General features: G+C 38.3%; 2 protein-coding genes across 5 annotated transcripts; both read right to left on the bottom strand.

Moving 5' to 3' along the window:
- Positions 1-648: 648 nt before the first annotated feature.
- Positions 649-9,091, bottom strand: LOC117288211 (dihydrofolate reductase-like). The gene is made up of 6 exons (XM_033768979.1): positions 7,926-9,091; positions 6,690-6,847; positions 5,194-5,349; positions 3,978-4,104; positions 2,759-2,871; positions 649-1,352 (listed from the first exon to the last, which is right to left on the bottom strand). The coding sequence occupies exons 2-6, from the start codon at positions 6,815-6,817 to the stop codon at positions 1,271-1,273; spliced, it is 606 nt and encodes a 201-aa protein (XP_033624870.1). The 5' UTR covers positions 6,818-6,847; positions 7,926-9,091; the 3' UTR covers positions 649-1,270.
- Positions 9,092-9,163: 72 nt separating this feature from the next.
- LOC117288210 (dihydrofolate reductase-like) lies at positions 9,164-20,331 on the bottom strand. Of its 4 annotated transcripts, none has more exons than XM_033768977.1 (7): positions 20,121-20,331; positions 16,269-16,337; positions 14,669-14,796; positions 13,050-13,196; positions 11,369-11,495; positions 10,417-10,529; positions 9,164-9,633 (listed from the first exon to the last, which is right to left on the bottom strand). In XM_033768977.1, the coding sequence occupies exons 3-7, from the start codon at positions 14,770-14,772 to the stop codon at positions 9,558-9,560; spliced, it is 567 nt and encodes a 188-aa protein (XP_033624868.1). In that variant the 5' UTR covers positions 14,773-14,796; positions 16,269-16,337; positions 20,121-20,331; the 3' UTR covers positions 9,164-9,557. The 4 variants fall into 4 exon arrangements, with proteins under 4 accessions (XP_033624868.1, XP_033624867.1, XP_033624866.1 ...); XM_033768976.1 differs by having other exon boundaries at positions 20,129-20,331; XM_033768975.1 differs by lacking the exon at positions 20,121-20,331 and adding an exon at positions 19,451-19,692.
- Between the last annotated feature and the right edge of the window lie 213 nt (positions 20,332-20,544).

Raw genomic sequence — 20,544 nt, 5'->3', positions numbered from 1 at the left:
CAACCGATTTGCTGCCAGTTTTCGTGACGGAATTAACCACTCCCCCAACCAAGTAGGACCAAATTTAGCATAAATTTATCAGGTCTCCTCAAAAGTTGAAACACGGAACCCAAGGTTGCGGTATCTTGTCATAAAGGAAGATTTTTGGTGACAGTAGATGGCAGCAAACTTACGTCAGGTAAACCGTTTTTCTTTCAAAATATTGTCTGTGCTGGGGATGGGGGGGGGGGGGAGGAAGGGGGGGGGGGGGAGACACCCATTCATCGGCATGGTGTACAGGAAAAAATGCAGTTTTCACCTGAGTGACGGCTACAGAGAGTCGTGTAATCGACCCGCTGTTGGAATATCTAACACTATGCCTCATTAAAAGGACCATTCGGAAACTGAAAACATCTAGGACAAAAGAGCTATTCTTCTTACGATCCATGTTCCAAACACCGACTGACACAAAGTTACTGAATTAGAAATCACACAAAAGTCTTCATTATGTTTAAGCAGTTTATTATGTAAGATCAATCTCAACACAAGAGGGCGCAAGTTAACTGTTACTGAAAAGGTAAACACTATACATATTTTTCAAGCTACACAATTTTGAATTATTTTTCCCCAGATCATAATATTTGACAACAGTTTACATTATAAAATTCCTTGGTAGGTTTTAATATACATTGCATAGTTCATTTAATGTTTTAAATCTTAAGTACAAAAACTTAAAGACTTTTTTAATGATTTATCGCAAAAGGCCAGAGGGCCACTTTAAGGTGAGGGCTATAACTGGTTTGGGCTATCTACTCCGATCAACCATGTGTTACCAAATTGGTAACCAGTTCCCACCTACTCCTAGGGTTGAAACAAGGCTCCCTCCTTTTGAGTCCTAGGCATACATGATGGGTATCATCCACTAGGAGTCTGTCTGGTAGAGCAGAATGTACTACCCACAGCTTTATACAAAGCAAACATAGTTAAAATGCCTTACTCAAGTGCCACGACCGGGATTCGAACCCACTCTCTGCTGCTGACAACCCCAGAGCTTGGGTCATATGAACACTCAGCCACAAGACACCACGATACATACTGCCCTCTGTTGGTGAAATTGTTCTCACTAATTTTCCACTTGAATTGGCAGACAAGGAGAGAGCAGGTTGCTGATGCCATGTCTTCAGTTAATAGTTTCGCAAACTATGCATTATTTCAATGAAATCTTCTACAAGTTAAATCATGTATGCACATTAGTCTTGAAATTATTTCAGTTGCTTTTCAAAGCGTCACTCTAATGATTGATGTTCTGGTAAATCTCAAATGTAAACTCTATGTCATTTTCTTTTTGTCTTTCACCGTTGACTGAAGGATCACTGAAAAAAAAAGACAGAAAAAAAGTGTATTGGCTTAATTTGTTACCTATTAATAAGGGCTCTACATTTAGTATGGTCCCATTTCTTTGTATGCACGTGTTAAGAGCTGTCATTGGCTGTGAAGTGAGAGTCCTGTGCAGGGAGTACAGCGCATACACTTGCCAATGTTTCCATTTTGTCATCGAAGATCCGTCGACTAATGCCAGGGGTCTATTTGCAACCTCTCCCTGCGCAAGTTTTTGTAACTAGCATGGCCTACTCACTTGTACCCCTTGGAGTTGGTTCATTAAAAAGTGCTAGAATCTGGCACATTATAATAATGGCCGATACACCTTGAGCGCCCTTTCAAGTATGGTAACGTTCAAAAGAGGCATCAAGTCAAAGAGCATCTGGTCCCCTTGCATTTTTCTTTGATCTTGTGTTATGTACCTTATACAGTTAAGGGCGCCCACATAAACATTGGTAATTGTCAAAGACTATTCTTGTCACTTAGTGTACCTAAACAAATGCTTAAAATAACAAAGAGAACATTTGAGCTCAATCGGTCGTCAAAGTTGCAAATAACAATGAAAGAAAAAAACCTTTGTCAACTGAAATTGTGCGCTTTCAGATGCTTGATTTCGTGACCTTAAGTTCTAAATCAATCAGGTCTCAAAATCAAATTCGTGGAAAACTACTTCTTTCTCAAAAACTACATTACTTCAGAGCGAGCTGTTTCTTACAATGTTTTACACTACCAACCTCTCCCCATTACTCGTTACCAAGAAAGGTTTTATGCTATTTTTTTGGGGGAGTAATTACCAAGAGTGTCAACTGCCTTTAAGCATCATACAAGCACTCAAAAGATATTAACAAGCGTGTATGCAAAGTAGTAACCCTTAGGAGCAAATGAGCGATGCTTCTCAGTATATCCATACCAGGGGTTAGTGACGATCAGTGACCTATAGTGAACAATCTCCCAACTGCCATTAGGCAATCTAATACTCTACGTATCTGCTTTTCGTAAAGTCCTCAAGCCTCACCTTTTTTCAAGTTGATTTATTTCTAGTGCGCTACGATCTTGATGGAATAGCGCCTTATAAATTTTAATTGTTAAGTTATGTTATGTTATCGAAAGGGCGCGCTGCTCATTTCACACACAAAGACTATGCACCCAACAAGCGCACAACATTTTTTTACAGCAGTAAATTTTTGTTAGCAAATCAGCGTTGATTTTAAGTGTTTCACTTCCAGGGGTAAATGACAAGAGGTATCAAAATGACGCACTGCTCATGGTGGTGAGGCTGTCACCCTTTAGAACGATGCTTGGTAAAGGTCTATTGAGAAATATTAATGACTGGTTCGAACAAAGTAAAAACATATCACATCAATGTTATCAGTTGAAATAAAAAGAAGACAAGACTTACCTGACCAATTGAAACCTTGAAAGGTCGATCTCCGGGATGAATGTATCGCAGTCAAATGAAGAATGGATTCTTGTCAGATAAATCTTGTGACACAGGGATGACTTCATTGCCTCCTGTTACAAACAGTCATTATTATTATTATTATTATTATTATTATTATTATTATTATTATTATTTATTCATTCAGCCATTTCAACAATACATAACCATACGAGGAGAAACAAAAGCAAAAATAATTGTGGTCTATAGACCTGCCTCCCCACATCTGGTCACATAATAATTTAAATCACAAGTGTTTCCGCAAGACGGCTTCCTTCTAAGAACACCACGCTTCTCAACATCTCTCGATCTGAACACATTTTGGGAGACGAAGTTATTTGCTTTCAGATGCTTGATTTTGAGACCTCAAATTCAAAATCTGAGGTCTCAAAATCAAATTCGTTGAAAATTACTATGTTTTTTCAGAGGGAGTCGTTTCTCACAATGTTTTATACTATCAACAGCTCCCCATTACTCGTTACCAAGTAAGGTTTTATGCTAATAACTATTTTGATTAATTACCAATAGTGTTCACCACTTTAATGTTTCAGAAGGAGCCATTTCTCATACTCTAGCACCAGCCTCCATTGCAAGTAAGTTTTTAAGCTCACAGTTATTTTGAGTAATTACCACTGAAAGTGTCCAGTGGCTTTAAAGCCATTGGACACTTTCAGTAAACAGTATTGTCCAAAGGCCCACACTTTGTGTATCACAACTGATATAAAAAATAACAAACCTGTGAAAATTTAGGCTCAATCGGTCATCGGAGTCGGGAGAAAATAACGGGGAAAACCCACCCTTGTTTCCGTGTCATGACATGTGTTTAAAATAAATCCATAATTCTCGACAACGAGAATTGAAAATTGTTTTAATGTTTTCTCGAAAAGTAAAGCATTTCATGGACTAATATTTCAAGAGAAGTCTTTCACCATTACCTTCTGTAAACCCTATAAGTTATTTGTAAATCTGTGAACTTTTATCTTTGTTTCTGTTCCGAAAGTGTATAATGGCTTTAATATGAATTATGCAAAAGCTGACACACGAGTGTAACATCAAGCTAACTGGGCCTGCTGGATTAATGTCAATGAAAAAGTTTAGGGCAAACTCTTCATTGATCACCAAAGCAAAAAGAACCAAAAAACAAAAGCAGAGCAAAAAAAAAATCCTACATTTGACTGACCTTGTATGCAGAACTGCCTCCGATTATCCACACAGCATCTATGGCGTCTACAATGGGTGCTTCAGATAGGACGGTCATTGCATTGTCCAGACTGTCACACAAATGGTCCACTCCTTCAGGGCACTTGCTGTTAAAAGTAAAAAAACAACTGTGAATCTTTAGTCTCACCTACGTTTCAAATAATGGCACCCCGAAGCAAAGGTGTACATGGACTGACAAAATAGGGAGACTGCTTGACTTTAAAAGTGGCTTCTTGTATAGCGCACTTATCCGTCACTCAGTAGCGCTCAAGCTTTTACATTCAGTACTTTCTTCAAGTATGTGGGACTACTTTTAAATTACGATACTCCTTTTACGTACACCAACTGTAGTACCACGTACAATTGTAACGTTTAATAAGGTTCTGTGGTGCAATATATGCAGCCAATCAAACCAGGAACACCGGGGTGAACCCCTTCCCATTACGGTAAATATACACTGTTACGTGCATTACACAAAACATGGGACCAACGGCTGTAAGTACAATCTGAAGGACAAAGCATCATGGTTAAGTGTTTTGCTGAAACGGACACCGGTGTCACGAGTCACGAGTTGGACTCGAACCCACTGTTAAGAAAAATTAGAGTTTGAACCGTGTGTTCTTAACCACTAGGCCACAACATGCCACAGTACTAGATCTAGGGTTAGATAGCTCAATTGGTAGGGCACCGACCCGACAAAGCAAAATCCTGCTTTAGTCACTTTTTGTTTGTTCAACCCAAAATCATTTTTAACAATGATTCCAAGCCCAAATAGATGACCTAGAAATTGAACCTGGCTCTCAGGCCCAAGATGTGTTTTAAAAAGCCGGTAAAATAATAACTGTACGCGTCAGTCTTATGTTTTTCAATTGAACACCTAGAAGTGTAGCCTAGACCCTGTAACTTACTGGGGCACTGTACTCCTTTTTTTCGCAATGTTGTCATTATTGGTTGTACCAGCTCGACCAATATTAACAACATTTTGAAAAAAAGAGACTTACTAGCTAGTACGACCAATAACGACAACATTTGGAAAAAAAGGGGGTGTAGCGCCCCAGTAACTGGGTCTAAGTTAGTTTAGCCTACTCAGATCATCAGATGTGTAAAATATGTAATATAGAACCAGCAAGAGGTATGTTATGATTTGAACTAAAAAAATGAAAACATAGTTTTATAAATTTGTAAAAAAAAATTACCTTAATGTTTTACTGAGCACAACATTCACTCTGTTTGGGAGAGGACGGAATTTTTCAGGGATTGACAACCAAGTTTTGCGTCCCATGATAACAGCATTCTTCCCGTTTTCCTTTGTAGTTGTTGACGTCTGGCCACTGAAGAACTTCATATCTGTCCTACATACATGATGATCAAGAGAACATGTTTTGTTAAAAACATTGAAAAAACTTATCACCAAAATCATAATTTCTTTCAAAAATGAACAATAAACAACAAAGTAAAGCTTGATTGATGCCTTGAAAAAGTAAACTGTTTTATACTTCTACTGGTTTTTTTTGCAGATATTTTACTTAGGTTGTTCATATATTTAAATTTTATTTTTGTTTGTTTGTTTGTTTGTTTGAATAGTCTTCCCATCATCAAGGGAACTCGGCAAACTCCCACAAAAAAAACCAACGTGGGATATAAACAACAACGTGACCAAGCTGGCAACAGCCAATCTCTTCATCATACAAACATAGGTTTAACGTCTGATACTATGAATGATACAAATCAAGAAATTGTGACTCAGTAAACTACTACTACTAGACGACAAAATATGTATTCTATTTGTAGTCATTGTGAAATCAGCAGTTAGCTGGGGGATTCAAACTGTTTATTTAACCCACAACCTTGTGATAGCAAGCCCTGCAGTCTAACCACTTTCAAAAAGCCCTTTAGAGGACCAGATTATGACATTTTTTTCATGTCGAGTCACACAAATTGCAAAAGTTTGTTTTATTGTTGATTCATGTTATTGAATATTGGGTGGTTATTGATGCAAAATCGAAAGTGAGAGTTTCAAGCCAGAAGTGACCTAATTTGCATATTGAAATTAGATAGGTGGTAATTACAATTAGCAATCTTTAACTAAAAGGTCAATTATCTCTAAAACCGGTGCTACTACTTGCCGTCAACTCGCTGACTTGCCGTCAACTCGCCGTCAACTCATTTTCGTGCCGTCAACTCATTAAATTTACATGAAAAATTTATAAATGGGACACGGAAGTGTTAAGTCTGGGTTAAACTACATTTTTCTCATGGTTTTCGGTAAAAATTCATTCACAAAAACGACTTTGTGTTGATAGAAAAAAAGTACCAATCATTGACATCTTGGGCCAAGACTAATCAATGTGAAAAAGCAAGATGGCGGCTGACGGTTTTGCTGTTTCTGGATAATTTTTTCACGATAAAAAAACTCAATTTTTATTCCGAAATATGACCTAAAACTTTCGCGAATTCTCTTTGAGCTGATACTTTACAGTTATATGCTTCTTTTGTGGGTTTTAAATGTATATTGGAGGAGTTGACGGCGAGTTGACGGCGCAAATGAGTTGACGGCGAGTTGACGGCAAGTAGGACCCTCTAAAACTATTCATTTTATGGACAAGGACAGCACAGTGACAGTCACGTCATGTACAGTAGCTATCTGTATTGCGTGTAAATATAAATGGGCAAAACAAAACAGCAAATTTACCTCAATCTCCACGGGATTGTGCCATTGATTCCTATTCCCAAAGAATCGTTGCATTTACAAGCAGCAACAATCAGGTTATAACGCTTCTGCTGAAAACCCATTTCTGTAAATTTCGGCAGTTCTAACATCGACGAGTAGAGTTTACTGAAATACAGCGGTAGTTGCGATAATCGTAACCCTCCATCCTCCCGACGGTCGGAGACCGGAGGGTTACGACACAAGACTGATATTATCGGTGTAACTAGCAGTTTTGACCAGTTTTTGCCAGACTCGTGATCAGATTCGTCCTTTTTTTCCACTTTCCAAAATCATGACAGACATTCTAAACACATGGAGTTGATCTTTATTGTATGACAACGTCATCTGGAACCCTTAAAACTACATCATGAAAATATTTGGCAGAAAAAACGACAAAAACTTACCAAAAGACTGACCGAATATATCCATAATCCATAGCGGGACCAACTAGTGATTTTGATGTCGCACTTGCTTGGCAACAACCAATCAGCGTGACCCAACCATCGATGTCGTATGCGTATCGGCCATTCCAGCTTGCAAACTCACCGCACTGTGTGTGTAAGCACCGATCCCCCGCACCGAGTGCGCAGCATGCAGGCATGTACATGTAATGTGTACACTTGCACACACACACAACGTCAGGGTGTGTTTGGTGTGTTTGGCCATGTGGGGGTATGGAGGTACTTACTTACGAGCTGTATAGTTTGTGCACGCACGATGTTCACACAGTACATGTACATGTACATGTACATGCCTGCATGCTGCGCACTCGGTGCGGGTGATCGGTGCTTACACACACAGTGCGGTGAGTTTGCAAGCTGGAATGGCCGATACGCATACGACATCGATGGTTGGGTCACGCTGATTGGTTGTTGCCAAGCAAGTGCGACATCAAAATCACTAGTTGGTCCCGCTATGGATTATGGATATATTCGGTCAGTCTTTTGGTAAGTTTTTGTCGTTTTTTCTGCCAAATATTTTCATGATGTAGTTTTAAGGGTTCCAGATGACGTTGTCATACAATAAAGATCAACTCCATGTGTTTAGAATGTCTGTCATGATTTTGGAAAGTGGAAAAAAAGGACGAATCTGATCACGAGTCTGGCAAAAACTGGTCAAAACTGCTAGTTACACCGATAATATCAGTCTTGTGTCGTAACCCTCCGGTCTCCGACCGTCGGGAGGATGGAGGGTTACGATTATCGCAACTAACAGCGGGTGAGTTGTGTTTATGTTTCGCGGGAAAATTATTTATACGACGACTGTTTTATTACCGTTAGGACCAATCAACAACCAAACACGAGCGAGAAACAACCATGCAGACAATAACGTACGTCATAAAATAACATTGACTACCATAAAAATACCAACAACTAATTTGTCAAGTAACATGGGGGAGAATCTATGTAAGGAAGACCTAAAACACTGTTTACTTTTATTTAAAAAATTAAATCAACAGCCGTAGACAAAGAGAAAGCTCGCCCTCTTCTGCTTCAGAAACGATTTTTGTTTTATGGCTGCAAGCCCGCCCTCTGCTGCTTCAGTAACGGCAATATTTACGGGGGCGGGGCGTGGGGCTGCTTATACGAGGTGGGACCGTCAGGTCTGAGGTTTGGGGGTTTGGTGTGGGAACTGATGGGACCGGCAAAACAGCTGCACCCGAGACCTAACCATACTGCAATCTCCATTATGTTATAGTCATACTTTGTCAGAGTTGATTATTACTTAATAGAAATATAAAATCAAACTGTAAGATTTTTGTCTCCTGGTTTCAGCTGACGGTAAAATTAAAGCTTGTTTGAATTCCAGGCTTGGTCTTTTTTTTATAATAATTATGCAATGTCACATGAAACATGGTTTATAATAGATTAAAAAAGAAAGAAATGTAATCAATGAATAGAGACAAATACAATAGTAATGAAAACAACATAAGTTTTCATAAAGACATTAAAATTATTGCTATAAAGCATTCTGGATCTAAATAAATTAGACAAACTATAATGACATCTATCTAAAGATTAATTTTTATAAATTAAAATGTTTTCGTTGAACTGCTTCCAATACAAAGCTGTTATTTTAAGCTTACTTTTTCGGGATTTCATTTCATGACAGCTCAAAAAGTAGGCTCGACTGGGTTTTTGTACCATGGTCAAAGTCTGAAACCTTGTATGTACAAGTAGGTCTAAATCTAAACTACATATTTATAGTCGGCAACGCTTCCTAATGGAAACATCACCACAAACTTTTTGTTAAGACTACAATGAGGAAATTTCAGTTTTAGACGGAGGAAAACTCCTTTAAGGAAAAGCCATGCAGTCAGGTAGGGACAGTAACACTCAAACCACAAAATTTGCCGCTAACCCCTGAAATACGCTTGCCGTAAAAAGCACATAATTCCCTGCTTCTGTAAGCCCCGATTCTGTGCTTACGGTAAAGCAGAGCCAGAAATTGAGCCCAGATGTGCCTTTCCTGGGTGTCATTTTGGGTGTCAAAATCTGATATACTTGTACATGTACATGCACAAAAGAGAGTGGACACCCAAAATTAGGCGCATTGTTCAGAGGCGTGTTTTGTATTGTGTAAGAAATCGATAGCTCCCTCTTGCATAACGCATAACCCTACAGGTACACTGATGTCACGTGCCATTTTTACGCACAGAGAACAGCTATTGTCCAACGATCTGCCTCCTTTTTGGAGGTCACGGCATAGGGAAAACCCCTGCAGTCAGATAGGAAATAAAAAACCCAATCCACATCGTGGCTCCGGTCTGGACAGAGGTGAAGTTGGGACAGAAACCACTGAGTCAACCTGACCTGCCTAAGCCAAGGTTCTGACGATCCTGTTTAGAAGCTAGATTCTCTCATAAGCTTCAAACTTGAATCTGATGCCATTCTCCTCGTAAACATGGCTGCCGATGTCTGGATCACTGTTTAAGGAAAAAAAAGGAAAATAATTTTAGCTGGTGAAAACGTGGAAAAGATTAAAGGCAGTGGACTATTGGTTATTGTCAAAGACTAGCCTTCACAGTTTGTGTGTCTCAACATATGTGTAAAATAACAAACCTGTGAAAATTTGAGCTTAATCGGTCATCGAACTTGCGAGATAATAATGAAAGAAAAAACACCATTGTCACACGAAGTTGTGTGAGTTAAGATGGTTGATTTTGAGACCTCAAGTTCTAAATCTGAAGTCTCGAAATCAAATTTGTGGTAAATTACTTCTTTCTCGAAAACTATGGCACTTTAGAGGGAGCCGTTTCTCACAATGTTTTATACCATCAACCTTCTCCCGACTACTTGTCACCAAGAAAGGTTTTATGATAATAATTATTTTGAGTAATTACCAATAGTGTCCACTGCCTTTAAGAGAAAACTTTCTGAGTGCAATTACCAAATTGATGATAAAATCTCTGTGTATACATACCACCAGGCGTTGCGCGTAAGCTTTTAGAAAAGTGACCCAACTGGCTAGTACACTGTGCATTTAATTGGCCCAAGAAATGTTTAGCAGCCAAGATTTGAATCATGTATTGTCACGAGTCCAACCCATCACCTTTTTGCACTGGTCAAAATTCTAAATAATAACCGGGAAGCTTTCTGTTTGTGAGAAAAATATGCAAATGATCTTAGCGACCCTGTAGCATTTCACGCTATGAAAGGGGTATACATTGAGATAACCCAGCAATTGTCCATGTTTCTGTGTCTCTTACCTTACAAGCTTGAACTTGGTTAAGTCGACATCTGGGCAGAATGCATCACACTTGAAGTCACCATAGACACGTGTGATGTAATATCTCCGGAGCTGAGGAGACTCCAAGCCTGCCTACATGTATACAAGTACACACAAAAATAGTTAACGGATATACAAGATATACAACGATAACAAACACAATTGTTTAATTTAAGTCTGATCACTAACTGATTATGAAGTACATACTGGAACATTGTTTTTAGAACTATTTCCCAGTAAAAACAAGTCATATTCCCTAAAACTGTATCTGATATCTGTATACAGAAAAAACTCAACAGCTGAATTAGGTTGTTAGAAGGAAAATTAGGACATTGTGTTTACATGCTGAAAACTGTGCATGGTTTTTCATTTTTGTCTACCAACTCAAAACAACGGATAAAGCCCATATTTTCACTTGGGCCATTACCATTTCTGTAACCTTTCTAATCTCACTGGGGAGTATATAGCCCCAAGAGCATGAAGAGCTGCCATTGCGCTCCAAAGGCCATTTTAAACACAACATCAACCTCTACCCTCGCAGGTTCCCATTCATACCACTGAGTGAAGAGAAGCAATTACAGTGAGTAGTTGTGCTCAATGACACAAGCTTCATGACCAAGACTCAAACCCACACCCCATAAAAAAAAACCACCAGAACTTGAATAAGATAATAATAATAATATCGAAGTCTTATAGGCCTATAGCGCACGTATCTACCAATCAAGGCGCGGAGTATATACAAACTTTCAGGAGGATAAGTTATTGCAGTGATGAACTCTGAGACCCAATTATTTAGGACCTTATAAGGGTTTACAAGGTGCTACAGCGCATACAGCAGCCACAGCCAGGAACACTGGGGCGAACCCCTTCTCTTTTCAATGCTGTAAACGGCCTGACCATGACACCCTATAATCAGCATAGCTTCTGTCTACCTTGTACACTGCATAGCCTCCAATTATCAACACGTTATCCACAACATTCCTAACTTCTGGACTTCCGATAATTGCCAGTGCTTCGTCCAGATTTTTACAGAGGTAGTCAGCATGAGGTGGCTTTTGCCTGCAAGTAAATCAAATAATTTCATACATAAATCTTCACTGATATGGAAGAATATTTTTTGAAAGACAGTGGGCGCTTATTGGTAATTGTCAAAGACCACTCTTTTCACTTGGTATATCTCAACATATGCATAAAATAACGAACCTGTGAAAATTTGAGCTCACTTTGGTCGTCGAAGTTGCGAGATAATAGTGAAAGAACAAACACCCTTGTCACACGATGTTGTGTGTGTTTAGATGGTTGATTTCGAGACCTCAAATTCTAAACCTGCAGTCTCGAAATCAAATTTGTGGAAAATTACTTCTTTCTCGAAAACTATTTCACTTCAGAGGGAGCCGCTTCTCACAATGTTTTATACCATCAACCTCTCCCCATTACGCGTCATAAATTAAGGTTTTATGCTAATAACTATTTTGAGTAATTACCAATAGTATCCACTGCCTTCAAAGATAACCACGCTTCTACAATGTAGTCGTTGAAACAGGGTTTGCCCAGGATTTTTTAGTGACTGGCCAAATAGCACCAGTTAGCAAGTAACTTTGCTAGTCTATATTTCGAGAGGAATGGGAAGCTTTTAACACTGAACTAGCCATCCTAACCACTTTGAATGAATTTCGACTAATTCTCCCATGTGTTGTTCCAGCCAAATTCAAAGGTACCATACAATTGTTTGGTTTTGACGATTTGAAAAGCGCCCTCTATATTATCCCCTTTTAAGCTCACTAAATAAACAAACTTAAGTAGGTTTTACTCTCTGGTCACTGGTGAAATCAAGACTTTTATAATTTTCTACTTTAACGTGTTATGTTGGTCTTGCTTATCGAAAAACCACAGTTATTACTTGGAGTAACAAGTCTTAAGATCTTCCTTGTGGTAATTGAATCCATATTTAGAGAGGTTTAAAAAAACAACTTTGTTTTCACCACTGTCTCATCACCCTGGAACTACTACGTGTCAAGTGGGGGCGCATTCACATAACGGAAAAAGATGTTTGGCACCTTCAAGTGTTTTAAAGGCATCTGACACTTAGCATAAAAACTTACTTGGTAACGAGCAATGGAGAGCTGTTAACAATTAAAACATTGTGAGGAACAGCTCCCTCTGAAGTAGTGTAGTTTTTGAGAAAGAGGCAATTTCTTATTCAAATAATAAAAGACTTCAGGCCTGAAGCCTTTTATTGTGCATCAAGGTTGTGCAATAAGGATGTTCTTTCTTTCACTATTCTCTTGCAACTTTGATAACCAATTAAACCCAAATTTTTACATATTTTTATGTATATGTTGGGATACACAAAGTGAGAATACTGGCCTTTGACAGTTCCCAAACGCGTCAAGTACCTTTAACTAGCATTTAGCCATTGGACCACTGTTTTAAAAAAATTTTTTTTTATGCAAGTCGCCAGACACACAAGGTCTGAAAGGCCACTTCAAGGTGTGGGCTACAATTTATTTTTGCCAGGGGCCATTGCCACCTTAACAGTCCATCAAAAGCCCGGTTGGTAGAGCAGAAAGCACTACCTCCCCAACTGTTAAGAGAGAATGCTGTGACACTTACTCTAAAGTATTACTCAGGATGAAACGCAGGACGTTTGGATTTTTTTCTCCTTGTGAAACTGATCCTGTGAGTCGACCGCAAATCAGGGCATTCTTTTTAGTTGGGCTGACTTTGTTTGTTTTGTCCAAGTAGAACTTTCTGTCCGTTCTAAAAAGAATCATACAATTAGAAATAGTGTGAAAACAGAGTAGGCTGTTGCAAACTGGTTACAAACCAAACGGACCTGTTAAATGCAGAAATAGTATACGTAGTTTACGGCCTGCCGTTTTGAGCCTAGTAAATCCTTTTTTAGAGTCTTTCTTTTTAGCCAGTAGAAAGACTCTGCTAGGGTCGAAATGTCAGGAACTATTTTTTGCAATAAAAAAGACTTTCAGTTACGGTCAGATACATACATGTCCAGAGAATATTGCAATATATCTAAACACACAAAGTACCATAATGCTTTACATAGCATAATATTATTTTTAAGAATTTTTTTTATTTTTTTTTTATCTGGCTTGAATTTTGGGTAAAAAAAAAAGAGACCACAGGGCTTGATGCTCAAAATGTTTACTGGACAAAAATTCTTTTCTCAAGACCAGAACCAAGTTAAGAAAACAAATTCCTGACCCAATTAACATGCATAACATTTATTTTAACAAGCACTAAGATGTAAGAGAAGATTGATGTCGTTTGTCTCTATGGGTATTTAATGTTGTGCCTTTCTAAACCAAATACCTGGTGCCCTCCTCTTATCACCCTTTGTTTTTTTGTCTTGTATGTTCTATGATTATTTATTGTGATATTTCAAGGAAATAAAAAACAAACAAACAAACAAACAAACATTTCATAAGAAACGGTTTCAAACGCTTTTCATATACAAACTCGCCCAATCCAAGGCATCATGTCCCTTTATACAGGGGTATAGTATTATAAATACAAATATTGACTGCTTCGAGTGCTACGGTTAAAACTATGACTCCCGAGGTGATCCCCCACAGCGTTCCATTTTCCCGAGGCGAAGCCGAGGGGAAATTTCGCCTCGGAAAATAGAATGCTCCAGGGATCACCGAGGTTGCCATAGTTTAAACCATTGCACGAGTAAAAGCAGTCAATATTTGTTTTATAACACCCCAAACATTTCTAAATACTGTACTTTTAAGCTACAGACCTAAATGCTACATTCCACGGACGACGCGAATACAGATTGCGAAAACTTTTACTGTGCTGCATGCAGTGTCATGTAATCCGAAATTGTTACAGACTATTAATTTATCATCCTCGTACACGCAACGGACAACTGGGTACTGCACGTCGTGTGATAGTCTTCGGACTAGCGCACGGCAAACCAATGCACTATCAAACGGCCGTCGTCTAGTAAAACTATCATGTGACTCGCTCTAAACCAATGAAAAGGCAGAATATTGGTAAGGGGTGTTATAAAGTTCATTATGTCATTACTCAGTAGAATTGAGAGGTACTTCCATCAGACTCAAAACTTGAACCTGTTATCTGTTGTTCAAGATGTAACACAGTGAGGTACAACATTGCTGGACTTGTCCGGTCAAAGTTTACCAAAATTAACATTCAATTGTAACATTCAAGCCCTGGACATAAATAAATAGATAAAAGGAACTCACGGTAACTTCCAAGGAAGGCTCATAGCTATCCCTATCCCCATCTTATCATCTGCAGCAACAATCATGTCAAATTGTACTGAATGGTCGCCATGGTTACATGCCATCTTTCTTTCTAGGAAGGTCTGCGTCTGAGATTTGAAAAGTAAATACGAAACAAGCTTTTCATGTAATGTTTCAAGACCATCACATGATAACTGTATGATTGGGGGTGGGGGGCCGGGTTACAATTATTGCATTCTTCAAAATGAATGTGTAGGCTATTTAGGCAGTTTCTAGGGTGTCGTTGCCAAGTAGTTTAGAGCATAATTTTACGTTCTGGTGGTTTAAAGACAGTGGACACTATTGGTAATTGTCAAAGACCAGTCTTCTCACTAGGTGTATCTCAACATATGCATAAAATAACAAACCTGTGAAAACTTGAGCTCAATCGGTTTTCGAACTTGCGAGATAATAATGAAAGAAAAAAACACCATTGTCACACGAAGTTGTGTGCGTTTAGATGGTTGATTTTGAGACCTCAAGTTCTAAATCTGAGGTCTCGAAATCAAATTCGTGGAAAATTATGTCTTTCTCTAAAACTATGGCACTTCAGAGGGAGCCGTTTCTCACAATGTTTTATACCATCAACCTCTCCCCATTCCTCTTTACCAAGTGAGGTTTTATGCCAATAATTATTTTAAGTAATTACCAATAGTGTCCACTGCCTTTAAGGCAGCTGTGGTTTAGAGCATCATTTTACTTTCTGGTGGTTAAAGGCAGCTGTGTGACTGTGGGATTGAATCCCATCATGAAACTTGGGCCCCTTCTCCTCTCTAAAATTTAGATGTTAAATTTTGAATACTGAACTGTTCAGAGCCCATTAATTTGTTTATTTTTACATGTAAATTTCTCTGTTTGTTCAACGCCTTGATCTAGTGTCTAGGATATGGTGCGCTTTATGTATTATTATTATTATTATTATATTTTTAGTGGTAGTTGTACATCGCATGTGTTGTGAACTGCAAGTAAAATAATTCATTTACACTTAAAGGCAGTGGACACTATTGGTAGTTACTCAAAATAATTATTAGCATAACACCTTTTCTGGTGACGAGTAATGGGCAGATGTTGATGGTATACATGTAAAACATTGTGAGAAACGGTGCCATAGTTTTCGAGAAAGAAGTAATTTTCCACGAATTTGATTTCGAGACCTCAGATTTAGAACTTGAGGTCTCGAAATCAACCATCTAAAGGCACACAACTTCGTGTGACAAGGGTGTTTTTTATTTCATTATTATCTCGCAAGTTCAATGACCGATTGAGCTCAAATTTTCACAGGTTTGTTATTTTTTACATAAGTTGAGATACACCAACTGTGAAGGCTACATTGTAGTCTTTGACAATTACCAATAGTGTCCACTGCCTTTAAATAAGTTATAGCACTACGTAAGCGAAGGAGTCTCCCCATGTACATGTAATGATGGCAATAAGCTGTTGTAGTACTTTAACAACCTTTTTATAAGGTCACAATGCAACATTTTAAAATTGTCTCATACCTAATACAAATACAAACAAAAATTGTGTGGGAGATCAATGCAAAATCAGTGCTTTCACTTACCAAAGATGACAGATGCTTGTTGATTGCTTCAACACTACGCTACTGCAAGCAGGCCCACAGCTCTTGTGCCTATAGATACAGTAAAAGTATGGTGTGCTCTTATAAAAACAAAGTAAATAAACCAACTTTATCATTGTGCGAAGATCAAGGTTTAATAAATGGCAATTCCCTAACCATACACACTATACACTTGACAGTATGCACAAATGTGTCTACCACTGTCACACCACAACCAGCTATGGTGTGCTCTTATAAAAACAAAGTAAATAAACAAACTTTATCATTGTGCGAAGATCAAGGTACAATAAATGGCAATTCCCTAACCATACACACTATACACTTGACAGTATGCACAAATGTGTCTACCACTGTCACACCACAACCAGCTCCCATGAAAATGATGTGAAGTTCCCTCAATTTGCCAACCAGAGTGCGCAGTTTGCCAACCAGCTCCCTCTAAAGTGAGGTAGTTTTTGAGAAGTAATTTTCCATGAGTTTGATTTTGAGAACTCAGATTTAGAATTTGAGGTCTCGAAATCAAGCATCTAAATGCACACACCTTCGTGCGACAAGGTTTTTTTTCTTTCTGTCATTAATATCTCGAAACTTCGACGACCAATTGAGCTCAAATTTTCATAGGTTGGTTATTTTATGCATTTGTTGAGACCGTGTTACATCGTCTGTGAAGACTAGTCTTTGACTATTACCAATAGTGTCTAGTGTCTATAACAATGCAAAGTCAGTAGAAATTTATTGACTTAAAATACAAAGTCAGTAGAATAGGAACCAGAACATCGGTCACTTCACTTTAAAAGCCTTTTCAGCTACAAACTTTAAGCTTTTCAATTTGGTCAGACCATGTTTGTCAATAATTTCTTTTGCTGATGATGTCAGTGGGGTAAGCAGAGGGGCCCGGGTTTGGTAGAAAGCCCTGGCATAGAACCCCTTCACCTCTTTTGCCCCCCTCACACTCCACTCGGTTTAACTCACAACAAAAGCTCGCTGACATGTAAACCTCAAATTAAGAAAAAGCCCACTATCTTCTGTTCGGATCACTTCTATCTCTCTAAGTTTTCACCTAAATCTCTCTGAATACAAGTTACAACCATGTATAAATATTTCATTAAACGCTACGTTTTCAGCCATGTCTGTTGATTTCTGCTGGGAAAATCAACACATTGAGGAGTAACCAAAATGTGTATTTGGGCTCGATGGCTCAGTTATAGGGAAGGTACACTATTGGAAATTGTCAAAGACCAGTGTTCTCACTTGGTGTATCTCAACACATGCATAAAATAACAAACCTGTGAAAATTTGAGCTCAATTGGTCATCGGAGTTGGGAAAAACTGATGAAAGTAAAAACACCCTTGTTGGACGAATTTGTGTGCTTTCAGATAGGAATAAAAGACTTCTAGCTAGAAGTCTTTTATTATTTTAGTGAGAAATAACCCACTATTTCAGAATCTATGCTACTTCAGAGGGAGCTGTTTCTCACAAAGTTTTATACTACATGTATCAACAGCTCTCCAATGCTCGTTACCAAGTCGGTTTTTAAGTTAATATTTGTTTTGACTAATTACCAAACGTGTACCTTCCCTTTAAAGAGTTCAGTTGGTTAATCGGAGGAATGTCATGAATGTTAGTGCAAATTCTGCTCAATTAAACTTGTATACATGGACACTATTGGTAATTGTGAAAGACCAGTCTTCTCACTTGATGCATCTCAGCAATTGCATAAAATAGCACACCTGTGAAAATGTGAGCTCAATTGGTCGACGAAGTTGCGAGATAATAATGAAAGAACAAACCCTTGTCACACAAAGTTGTGTGCTTTCAGACACTTGATTTCGAGACCTCAAGTTCTCAATCTAAGGTCTCGAAATTGAATTCGTGGAAAATTACTTCTTTTCTTTCTTGAAAAAAAAACTCCACTTCAGAGGGAGCCATATGATTTATCACAATGTTTTATACTACCAACTTTTCCCCCAGTACTTGCTACCAAGTAAGGTTTTATGCTAATTTAGCTATTTTGAATACTTACCAATAGTGTCCACTGCCTTTAACATTATTAACTTAACACTTAACAGTCATCTAAAAAACAGTACACTCATTTTTTAAATAGTAACTGACAAGAACTTTAGTTAATTTTATTATAGGTTTTCTCGGTCAATTTCGGAAAATGAGCAGCCAATTTAACCACCAGCATATTCTATTTCGCACGAAATTGAATGCTTCTGAAAACGGTCATTCGATTTCATTTTAAGACTAGTCAAATGTACTTTTACGCCATTCATTTTAACAAAATAATCATTCATCGAAGCTGCATTCAAATTCACAAGATTTTTTTGAGGCATGCGTTAAGTCATTCAGTTAAATTTTTGGGCAGTCAATTCTGGACTTTGTGCATTCTTAAAAACGCTTGGTTAAAGATGCTATGTCAGATTTTTGGCCGATTTGACCCAAAAATTTTGATTTAAAATTCAATAGGTAATTTGATGGGGGTCGAGAAAGTTACAAGCTTTCATTTGAGTTTTTGCTCGAAAAAGTCCGCCAAATATTAGTAGCAGTGAAATAAAATGCACTAAATGAGTTTTTGTCAGGATCCTGACAATATATCACGTGACCAATTCTTATGTGTTTTATAAGAAACGTTTTAAATTTTTGTCATGGTTTCTGACCATTAAAAGTAAAAGTTAAACTTTTTTTCGTTAGAGCAGGTAATACCCTTTGAAATACCATTCACTCAAAACAATCTAGTTTTTAGTGTTTGGGGCCAAAAATCTGACACAGCATCTTTAACTTGTTGTTTCCTTACGAATGTTAAAGGCATGTTGTTCATTATTTTGGCACTCTTGAAGATATTAATGCCAAGATGTCTGGCACGCCAACAGAATGATTGTTCGATTGTTCGCAATAATTTAAAAACAAGTACATTACAATAAAAAAAAAAACATTCAAACACATTCAAATCAGGTCTTGCTCAGTAAAAAAAACTTGTGGGGCCCCAGCCAGGTAAAGTCTACTGGAAACATAAAATAAAGAAAATAAGGTTCCCTTGATTTAAATAGTGAAGGTACGAAACAGTTGCCTTTACAGTTTATCTATTTATTTGTATTTCTTTAGTCGTAGTAGGTACTTTTTTAAATCCTCGTTTTCAAAAGCGAAATTGATTGCCACTTACCTTACGAAATTGAAAATGATTAAATCAGCAAAATCTTTGTGAGCCCCATTTTCCTTCCCACCAGTGTTGTAGCCACGGTGGGCGGTGCTGGGCGGGCCCGACCAGGACTCACAGTTTTTGCCCAGCACAGATTTCATTGTCCACTGCACCGTGCATTGATCTCAGTACAGCTCATGATAAGGAGTATCAAATGTCACAGAGAAAGAACACAATCAAAAGACCATTCAACTTATTGCATGGCCCCCCATAACGGGAACAGTTTGGAAACCTGGCCCCACTTCAGCAATAATGGCACATAATTCAGCATTATTGCCCACCACTAAAATTGGTCTAGCTACAACCCTGCTTCCCACAAGGCTAGCTGAATGGCCACACAAGTGGGGCTACTTCACACACTGCACTGAGGCGCAAGTGCCTTTTGGCAATTCGGCAAAATCAGTCAGGTGGGGAGGGAAGGAATCACGATTAATTTACACTTACACTTAGTACTTACTTACACTTAAAGGTTTGATGGGATTTTTAATGTTGTAGGCTTATGCCCTTTAACACCCGATATCCATTTTCATTCAGGTATTTGTCGAAGCTGTTTTTGAACTGATTGGTTGTCTTGGCTTTGACCACTTTTTTGGCTGGGTGGGAGTAAAAAAAAAAACTAAAAAAAACCACCTACAAACTTACACGATCGGTGACCTCTCTTCCAACGCTGGAATATTCTCATCATCTACTTGACACATGATCCAACGGCTTGCAAAGAAATATAATAAATTGAAGACAAGCAAGTAAAAGAAACAATATTTTGCTATAAATATTTGGTGAGATTATTAACGAAGAACGGTACCATGTCATGTGTATGTTGTTTTGACACAGCATGCAGTGTTGGTTGTTGTTGTTCACCACACCGCGCACACGTAAGTGCACCAGACCAACATGTCCTAAAGATGATGGTTAAAGTGTGTCTGGCTACTACACGCCGCACACCGCACCATGCATGCTACCGCAATCATCGACGGGGCTTACGTGATGGTTCAAAAGAGGGCGTTATCAGAAAAACAGTTTGTGGATGCGCCAAAATGCCTCTTCTTCTCGGATAAGTT

Source organism: Asterias rubens, chromosome 3, assembly GCF_902459465.1.
Source record: "Asterias rubens chromosome 3, eAstRub1.3, whole genome shotgun sequence".
Taxonomy (NCBI): Eukaryota; Metazoa; Echinodermata; class Asteroidea; order Forcipulatida; family Asteriidae; genus Asterias; species Asterias rubens.
The sequence above is the reverse complement of the archived record's forward strand: the minus strand, read 5'-3'. Positions and strand labels throughout refer to the sequence as shown.

Bases quoted from the DNA above. Each gene is read 5' to 3' on its own strand.
- LOC117288210 (XM_033768977.1), bottom strand. From the start codon at position 14,772: ATGGCATGTAACCATGGCGACCATTCAGTACAATTTGACATGATTGTT. The intron at 11,496-13,049 runs GTAAGTGTCACA...ATTTACTTGCAG, and splicing joins ATCCTGAGTAATACTTTAGA to GCAAAAGCCACCTCATGCTG. The intron at 10,530-11,368 runs GTAGACAGAAGC...GTATACATGTAG, and splicing joins GAGGCTATGCAGTGTACAAG to GCAGGCTTGGAGTCTCCTCA.
- LOC117288211 (XM_033768979.1), bottom strand. From the start codon at position 6,817: ATGTTAGAACTGCCGAAATTTACAGAAATGGGTTTTCAGCAGAAGCGT. The intron at 5,350-6,689 runs GTAAATTTGCTG...TCATGTATGTAG, and splicing joins ACAATCCCGTGGAGATTGAG to GACAGATATGAAGTTCTTCA. The intron at 2,872-3,977 runs GTCAGTCAAATG...TGTTTGTAACAG, and splicing joins GAGGCAGTTCTGCATACAAG to GAGGCAATGAAGTCATCCCT.